Source organism: Phoxinus phoxinus (genome assembly GCF_949152265.1).
Source record: "Phoxinus phoxinus genome assembly, chromosome: 4".
In the NCBI taxonomy this organism is placed as follows: Eukaryota; Metazoa; Chordata; class Actinopteri; order Cypriniformes; family Leuciscidae; genus Phoxinus; species Phoxinus phoxinus.
Window position 1 is genome coordinate 19210469 of NC_136879.1, and position 9853 is coordinate 19220321.

Genomic DNA, 9853 nt, shown 5'->3' on the forward strand with positions numbered 1-9853 from the left:
TGCATCGTATCTATTTTTATATTGTATTTGAAGTTCAGGTAATTAAAGAGAGGGTCTGAGTGCGTGGAGGTCCTCACAGCTCATTGGCTCTGAATTTTAATTCCTTTCTGTTAATTGGCCTCCAATGTTTCTCTTTTTAATGTTCTCTCACTCTACCTCTCCTCTGGGCAATGGAGAGTGTTAGTTTTGAAAAATGACTCATTTTTGATGGAGAGCGCAGCGTTAATTACAAATAGAGAGATAATGCACATAAGCGTTTTACACCGCATAAATTATGGTGTGGGTGTCATTAATGTTGCTTCTCCTGAGTGTAAAAGTGCCATTTGTTTCACACATGCATCAAGCTCAGCAAACAAACTAACAGAAAATGAAAGGAACCAGAGTTTATAAACCCATTTTGGTTTGCAATCAAATTAATTTATGAGTTCAGATGGCATTGTGAGCTAAGAACTACTATAGCTGTTTGTGTTTGTTTGCTTTACAGGAAGTCAAGGGCAGAAAAAAGGTGGGCGAACAACTAAACAGGCCAAACAGAACACAATGAATTGGACCGAACTGTTGCCGCCGCCTCCGGTTAATCCACCACCGTGTCAGGAATACACACTCTCGATGGACGACAGGTGAGGTCAACACGCAAACAGGTTTTCACTTTTGGTGTGTATGCGTATAATGCACATTTCAGCAGTGGCGTGTAACTGTCACTCGTTCTAGCCACTATAATATATACATTTTTCAATTGTAGTCTTTTAAAAGGCATCTGAAATAATCAACTAAGTGCATACATATCAATACTGCAATATCTGAAACACTTTCAATACTTATTTTCCACAGAATAAATAAACGCTTTCTCGCTTGAGCGAGTTGATACACAAACCCGCCTCCCCTCACTCACTCGTTTAATTTTCTCTGTATGAATATTGTTGGTATTACAGGGCTTGAATTTCGGCTTGCGGTTGTGCAATATTTGACTCATTCCTGCAGATTGAAAAAATAAATGATAAATGATTTTAAATAAATGATTGATATAATTACTATTATTATAAAAAAGTGTTTAGTAAATATTAAAACCTAACATGATTTGGCACAAACATCACAATATATAAGTGGGAAACTCAAGATAGACGGTTCTAAAAATGTCCCTATTTTATGTTCTGATCACAGTGATCATGTTCTTTTGTTTGGTCTTCAGTTATGACACAGACCTGCAGTGCCCTTTGCCGCCATCTCGGATGTATCTGCAGCCTGATGAGCTTGAAGAGGAGGAGGAAGAGGTGGAGCTGGAGCGCGGACCCACGCCTCCTGTACGGGGAGCGGCTTCCTCCCCTGCCGCCGTGTCCTACAGTCACCAGTCCACCGCGACCCTCACCCCGTCCCCTCAGGAGGAGATGCATCCCATGCTGCACGACAACCCTGACCTACATGAGCGCAGGTACGCAACAGCTCGCTAATGCTTTTCTTTTCGAACCACTTCTGCAGCATTTACAGTTTAGATGTATTTGACGTCTGTTAGGCGACTCTTGGTGAGCCCACCCCCTCCACCACGCCCTCTCTCCCCGCCGCACACGTACGGCTACATCTCCAGCCCCCTGGGTATGGACACGGATGGCCTGGAGGAAGAAGAGGACGAGGAAGAGGGCGACGAGACGGATGCAGAGGTGGCTCGAGTCCACCAGCACCACAGCCACCCTCACCAGCAGCACATGCCCCAGCAGAGGGCTCTCCTGCGGGGCCTGGAACAGACCCCGGCCTCCAGCACCTGCGACCTGGAGAGCTCGGTCACCGGGTCTATGATCAACGGCTGGGGCTCGGCTTCAGAGGAGGACAACGCCTCGTCGGGTCGTTCCAGCGCCGTCAGCTCGTCAGACGGATCTTTCTTTACCGATGCTGATTTCGCTCAGGCCGTGGCAGCTGCGGCCGAATATGCTGGTCTACGAGTGGCAAAGCATCCTGGGAAAGGCCACCATCAGCTTCCAGTGTCTGGAGGTACTGTAACATGTATACGATTTCTTAATAAACATTCCTGATGTTGTTGTGGACAATTAAAACAACTTTCTTTTCTGCTAACCAAGGCCTAAGACTTTAAACCTCCTCCTGAATCAATTTTTTAGGGACAAAGCCACAGAATATTCAATTTTCACTTGGAGATATGCCACATTATGGAGGATATGGAAGTGTTCCACCGAAAGTTGTTAATATTTGCTCATGAATTTAAATGCTAATGATTTCAAATGAAGAGACTAACTTTAATACTATACGTTCCACAGCTTCTGAATTAATTTGTATTCAAATCTGCAGCCTTTAATAGAGCTGAACTAAGCAAACTCTCTGTCCTCTAATTTGCTAGCAGCACGGAAATACCAAAACCTCCCTGCGGGACACCGTCCAGGCAGCCCAGTGTCCACAGACAGTAACGTTAGCGCAGCCCCGGGTCAGAGGAGGCCCCTAAAGAGGCAAAAACAACATCCAGCTGCTCAGACAGGCTACCAGCGGCGAGAGGCCTACACAGAGGGTACGTCCACACACACACACACACACACAATTCTGCTTTCTGTACACTGTCAATAGGGATGGGATTCATGAATACTAAATACGTGTACTATTTTTTTTTTTTTTTGAGGATTTAAATTAAATTAAATTAAAGTAAATTAAAAAACATTACAATTGCACCAAGAATATTTTTTAAGAAATAATAATAAAAATGGAACATTAAAATGTAACTGTATTTTATAATGATTAATTCAAAATAAAATTAAGAAATAAACACTGAACATTTAAATGTTACCAAACATATAATTTGCATTTTAAATATGATTTACATTATAATATATTTCATTTGTTGTTGTTATTCTTTTCTTAAAATGTATACGTTTAAAATATTTTAAGAAAATTATTACTATTAATATTTAATATTAAAACATATTTTTAAAATATTTTCTAAGAAAAGGGACTAAACGTTAGCAAAGTTAAAACATTAAAAAAAAACATTAAATATTTAACATGTTAAAATTACATAATAATGCAATTCATCATTTACATTATGAATTTATAATTTATTATAAATGATACATTTTTGGTAACTTTTTTTTTTTTTTTTAATGTTTTTTTATATTTAATTTAACCAAACTCATCTCATGAGCCTTTGGAATTTAACATAATTCATTCATATACAGTAAATTTGAATCTAAAATCTTGATGTTGATTAAAAACTCCATAGATATATTATGTGCAAAGTACCTACACTATATATAAAGAAGAGAGCAAGAAGGGGTGGAACAGTGGCGTCCAGCTACAGTGTGTCATAAGCGACAAGTCCTGTTGAGTCTCTAATGAAATTGCAGCAGGTTCCCAAGTTTCTGAAAAGCTCTGAAGCCTCCAGAAAGGTCAAGTTATGTGTGTAATGCGTGTGGAACTGAAAAAGCAAGTGCTCACAAACACATCCGAAATTTCTGCTCACATTTTGTGCAAGTGTGTATTTGTGCGCACGTTCTCATCTGCTGCGTCTCGTCATTGAGTCGGTTGTCCTTGTGTGTTGACACTAAGATTTAATATCACACACACACACACACACAGGCCTTGGTCGGCTCTATCAGATCAACTAGCCCCTCTCATCTGTCCTTCGCTCCCTCCGTTCACTATAATCTCTTCCTCCCCCTCTTCTAATCTTCTCCGTTCCCTCTCTCTCTCGTCTTTGTTCGCTGTTGGCCGCCGAAGAGACCCAGATTGATCAGTCAGTGTCAGCTGAAGTTTCTGTTGAATGTGTGTTTTGATTTGATAGGTCTTAGTCGAGCTACGCTGTGTGGGAGGTTTAAATACAGTGTTTCGCACAGAGGAGGTTGTCGTTTGAATGCGTTTCACACAAACACACTCAAAACTAAATGATATGGAAACACAGATTGCCTACCAACCCCCCCAAATACCACGCGTCAAACATGCAATCCCTCCCGCCTCTGTTAATTTTGCTCTTGTTTGCTCAGTGCTTTGGGTGACACCAGGCTTATTATCTCGTCCTCCTCCAACTCCTCTCCAGAAGGCCCCGTTAACCTTTCATCTGCCTCCACTTCTGTCTGGAGAGAAAAGAGCCAGTCTTTTCCAGACGTTCCTCCCTCTCTTTGTCTAATGTTCCTCCTTGTGCATGCTTCTATTAAAAGTTTTTATTCAGATTTCAGGGAAAAAAAGTTTTTTTACAGGAATGTCAGACGTCTTTTCTAACGACATGTTTTCTAACTCATATTTGACAACCAAAGCGGCTGAAAGGAACATAATATATGTAGTTTGGATAAATTTCACGACTTTTCCAGCTGTTTTTCAATAATTGAAAAGCAATTTTTAGCTGATTAGATATTTTTGTGTTGTGAGCATAACTAGAAAACACAGAATTTTAAAGAAATTCTAGATGCAAATCAATTCAAGACCATGTAAATATTACAATGAGGTCTTCGAATGCGAATGATGAATATTCTTAGAAAGCACGTCGACAGTTATTTTCAAACTTTAAAATGAAGACTTGCTTTTGAGAGCTGTAGGAATAATTTAAATTTAGCTTTTCATGAGCCAAGCTGACATGGCATTTACCCATTAGTTCTAGCTCATGCCATTTTCTAGAGGTTTCGGTTGGTTTGCTACCATTTGATTTCTTTGCACTGCAGCCAAGTTAAAATAAAATACAGGAAGACAGAAATAATCTGTAGAAATATGTTTTATGTGCCAGCTAGCTTGAATGCAATGTGTACGTTAGGCAGCTCAGATTGATTTGAAACTACTATCTTATCTCAGGTAATAAGTCATTTTATAAATAGTTAATTACAAAGACATGCACTACCTTTAAATAGTTTGGGGTTGGTCAGCTCACTGCAGTATTTACTGCAATACTGTGAAATAATATTACAATTGTTTCCTATTTAAAAAAAGTAATGTATTCCTGTGATGACAAAGCTTCACCTAAGCAAGGACATGTTTTACTAGTACTTTAACGGCGACGCAGAAACTACACAAGCAAATAAGGACAGTAGCGCTAGCTGTAGTATAAAGCACAGACCCCTCGTAAATCTAACGGCTCTCATCTGCTCCTGTGAAATGTGCCCCGTCTCTCTCGCCCTGGCATCGATCCGCCGCCTGACTTACTGCAAGACACCGCAGGACTTAGAAAAACCATCCACGTCCACCATCGACTGATCCTTCTCGTATTTTGCTGAGTGTTAGAGCAGTGATGAAGGCGGGCTAAGCTCTCCCCGACAAACCGAGACACGCGCTCTGTGTGCTTTGACCTTGAATGTGTAAAAATGTTGACGCAGCGCCCAAGCACAATTTTAGCACTTTTTAAACTAGTCAACAAGCGTCTTGGTGACGCAATGTTTACGTAACGGGTATATTTGTGTATCTGGTGCCTCCGGGCATGTTGATTTAAAATGTAATCGGGTTTCATCGTCCCTGGCACAAGTTTACAGGATCCATCACCGACAGACTTTTTTTAGCCGATGATATTTAACAAGAACAGCAATCGTAAACAACCCTGAATAACTGGCACGGGAAGCGTCGAGACATCCAGTGACAGTGATGAACCGTCATTCACAGTTTCTCGACTGACTAGCGGCACCTCGGTGGGAATGAGCTCCAGCGTGCAGCTGTTTGGAGGGTTGCAATGCATCGGCACAGCTGTGTTTCCATGGCACCTTCCGGGTGCCAGACAAATGAGTTCTGGTGTCAATTAGCTAAACGTCTGGTTCTGAAGGACACAAGCATGTGTGAATATAGCGTGTCTTGAGCGAGCTAAAACGTAAACTTGTATGGCAAATCCTAGCATTCGTATACTGACACAAGATATTGTCAAACATTCACAAAACGTGAATGCCTATTCTATAATGACAACTCTCAGAAGATTTTTAGAATGGTTATGTAATTGACAATGTTAATTAGGGATGGGAATTGATAAGAATTTAACGATTCCGATTCCATTATCGATATTGCTTATCGATCCGATTCCTTATCGATTCTCTTATCGATTCTTATTGGGGTGAGGAATTAAGTACAAATTTGTTTGTATTAACTCGCTTTAATATCTGATCAAATTGATAATTTTCACATTCATTGGTCCGGACAAAAAATAAAAATAAAACTGCCATTTATGTGCCATAAAAAATAAAAACACAGACTGAAAACAGTTAAGGAAGAGCTTGTGCCTTTTGGAATATTAACAGTGCTCATTTGGATTAGGCAATTGAGTTACTAAAACAAACTTTGTCAAATAATACACAGGTTTTCTTCACATTTTGAACGTTTTTGTTTCCATTTGTTTAATTTCAAGATCTGATGTGACTTAGCCATTGCTGTTTTTACAGCTACAAAGCTGGGAGCACTAAATGATATTCAGTCACATTATACACGCTTCTAACATTAAATAAAGCACATAAATAGTACCTAATATTATCATTGCCACACTTTGAGATTGTTGTTCCAGTGCGACGTCGCAGTAAAATAGGATCTGTTTCAAATAGAATCGTTGCGCGTCGCGGCTGGTTAAACTTTGATTAACATGGAAAATTATACTTTTTATCACGTGTCGCACCGTCGCGTCGCATGTAGTTAGGACGCGGTCAGAACGCTTCTGGCTCGATGCCATGTTTTCTCAGTGTTTGCTACATTCTGAACCAAAACAACGCAGCACGTGTGTAACGTCGTGTCACATTTGAACGAGCGGAACCGATAAGCGGAATCGTTAAGCAGGCATGCTAACGGTTCAAAGGAATCGATTCACTGCGCACCGGTTCTGAAGAAGAACCGGTTCTCGGTTCCCATCCCTAATGTTAATGTATTTAGTCTTGATGGAATAGATCTGCTGCACTGCTGTTGTTGTAGATTAAGGCCACGATCACACCAGACGCGTTTTTTGCAGTGAGAGCCACCTTTTTTAAATTGTTTTCCTATGGCTATGAGCGTATTGCGCGCTATTTATGCGCACCAGGCTCCTCGCGTTTTACCGCCTGCTGCGCCTCGCGTTTTTGCAGTAAAAAAATTTAAAAATAAATCAAATCCGAGCGGAAAAAGTGCCCAACGTCATCGTGTTTTTTTTTTTGCACTGTCCAATAAAATTATTCTTCCATAGTGATGAAAGCTGCAGTTACACAAGTTTATCCTCCATCATCGCACTGATGATGGAGGATAAACTTGTGGTGCTCTCGCGGGTTACCAGGAGCTAGGGCTGCACAATATATCGAAATATCGCAAATGTATATAATCGCAATATGCATATCGCAACAGCTTGCAATAAATGGGGTCATGAACAAAAGACAGTTTTTTAGCTTTAAGTATCAGGATATATTTAATTAATACAGTGAAAACTAAGCAATGTTTTATTTTTATATTCTATGATTCAGTATCTTTTATTAAATAAACCTAATGTAGGACAACCTGAAACCCTGTGGTTTACACTGATGTTAAAATAACACTTCTTATGCTACAGTAAAACGCTGATGTTCAGTTTTAGAAGTTATAAGGATGTTTTCTTGTCATAAAAAGAATGTGAAACACATGTAGGTTATATAATTTTAAGTTTATTTTACACACTTTAAGCATTATTGTATTGCATATCGCATTTTTCTTCAATATCGCACCGCCCTACGACTTCACAGACCGTAACTACCACAATGTTAACAGAAAGTTAATAAAAAGCTGATTTGACGTTTACTTGACTGACAGGACAGCTGTTTTGTTGGTTGCCTAGCAATTAAAAAGAAAAAACGCAGCGCACTGCTCATTCTGTGTGATGGGCCAGTGCTGTGCACCTCGTGTTTTCAAACCTGAAAAACGCGTTTGGTGTGATCGGGGCCTAATGCCAATGTTACTGCCAGTACATACGCTGATACACTGCTGCTTCACAAATAGCATATATACCCATAGCAGATTTATACAGGTGGAGCTGGGGAAGGTTTCTGAGGAAATCTGAAAGTGCGCTGCAAACTGCTATAGTAAATGGTAACCAGCCATTTAAACGTTGAGCATCAAGCTCATTGGCTGCAGATACGACGTAAACCAATCAGCTTGTGCTAAGCAGTTAACGCTGTAATTATCATCAGCTTTCATTTAGGACCTATCAGCCTGCACCATCTAGAGTTTCAAGACGGAACTAGGCATTTATTTTGTTTCCTCACAGATCTTCCACCTCCTCCGATTCCTCCCCCAGCCATGCTGAAGTCTCCAACACACCCGGCCAAAACGATCCCGGAGGGACCACGGGGGGCCATGTCGCCCAGATCCAATTCTGCTGATGGCAAAGACAAGCGAACGGGTCCGGGCGGACCCAGGCCCCGGGATGGCTCAGACACCCGGACCAGCTCTTCAGAACGGCGGGAGGGCCAAGATATACAGAGGGGCCAGAGAACGGGGAAAAGCAGCAAACAAGATGCCGGTGCAGCCCAGAAGAGCCGCCACCACCCAGGTACTGCACTACATTCCTGTTGTCTCACATTAAATCCTACAATAAATAATGGTCAAGTTACCTACCTTTTTCATTATCTTGTCTCTTTCAGGCTCAGAGGACATCCTACCTTATAGCCGCCCATCTTTCCCAGCCATCCACAGTCCTCGTGGAGAGAGGGACCCCAGCTCCTCCAGTTCACTGTCCTCTCGGGGGTCCGGTGGACGGCGGAGAGGCGAGGGGGCTCCAGGGGCCCGCAGAAACCCTGTAGATGTTGGGCTAAACACCACAGGAGCCTTCCAGATAGATGGAGATGAGCTTGAGGTATGTCCTTACTTCTAACCAGGGTTCCCACGGGTCCTTGAAATCCTTGAAAGTTTGTGAATTGGAAAAAAAAGATTTCAAGGCCCTGGAAAGTTTTTGAAAACGGTCATAATAGATACAAGTCCTTGAAAGTGCTTGAATTTATTTTGTGCAAGAAGTTTTCTGGAAAAAAATCCATATTATTCCCTCCGGTCCGCTAATGTGTTACTTCGTCAACACTTTGTGGCCTATACGAACTAGCTTGCTTGATTTACGAGCTTCGTGAAAGGAGTAGTTCACTTGAAAATTAAAGTTAGCCCATGATTTACTTCTCCGGCTCAAGCCATCCTAGCCTTTATATAGGGAGCTATACAGTTGGTTACAGGACATTACAAGTTTTTTTTTTTTTTTTCGCCTCCAAATGGCACTTTTCTCACTTCAAACATTTTTTTTAAAGGCTTCCACTTTTAATGTGAAATGTGAATTTTTTATATATATATATATATATATATATATATATATATATATATTAGGGGTGTGCAAAGCAGCCGCTATTTGTATCTGTATTTGTATTTGTTGAGGGGGGAAAAGTATTTGTATTTGTATTCGAGTAAAATTCAAAATAGGCGTAAAAATCGTAATCATAAAAAAAAAATTTGCATTACACTTCTAATTTATGTTATGTGTAAGTATTCTTTAATTATATCCATTATAATAATTATGGATATGCAATATTGGTTGATGTTTTTCCATAAATCCAGCAATGAAACAAGGAATGTCATTGAAAAGAAAATAACATAACAGCCATACCTCATCCGTGGTTAAACCAACAACTACCGGTAATAAAATACCATTGTGAACATTGTGAAGCCTACATCTTGCTGTCTGCAACAGACAGAGTAACTTACGTACCATATAACTCACACGTGCATACAATTCGACAAAACTACACAAGCATTTTTAAACTTTTTAACCGAACGTTAACGTTACTCTGTCAACAGCCTATTGTCTAAATTACCGCGCTAAACAGCTACGTAAACAGCTGACGTTACGTAAACAGAGCGAACATGAGAGCACCGACTGCAGACGTCAATAATGCCGCGTAATGGAATAATCTCCCGATCGCTTCTCGAAAGTTAT

General features: G+C 40.6%; 1 protein-coding gene across 2 annotated transcripts in view; it reads left to right on the plus strand.

Annotated features, from left to right (window-relative positions):
- robo1 (roundabout, axon guidance receptor, homolog 1) overlaps positions 1–9853 on the plus strand; it is a 168708-nt gene that overhangs the window by 155683 nt on the left and 3172 nt on the right. Inside the window, exons 23-28 of one of the 2 annotated variants that reach the window (XM_079610868.1) lie at positions 485–620; positions 1190–1429; positions 1511–1983; positions 2348–2509; positions 8147–8431; positions 8523–8734. In XM_079610868.1, the coding sequence (XP_079466994.1) occupies positions 485–620; positions 1190–1429; positions 1511–1983; positions 2348–2509; positions 8147–8431; positions 8523–8734 (1508 nt within the window). Of the gene's footprint in view, positions 1–484; positions 621–1189; positions 1430–1510; positions 1984–2344; positions 2510–8146; positions 8432–8522; positions 8735–9853 lie in introns of both variants that reach the window. The other variant, XM_079610867.1, reaches the window with a different exon arrangement.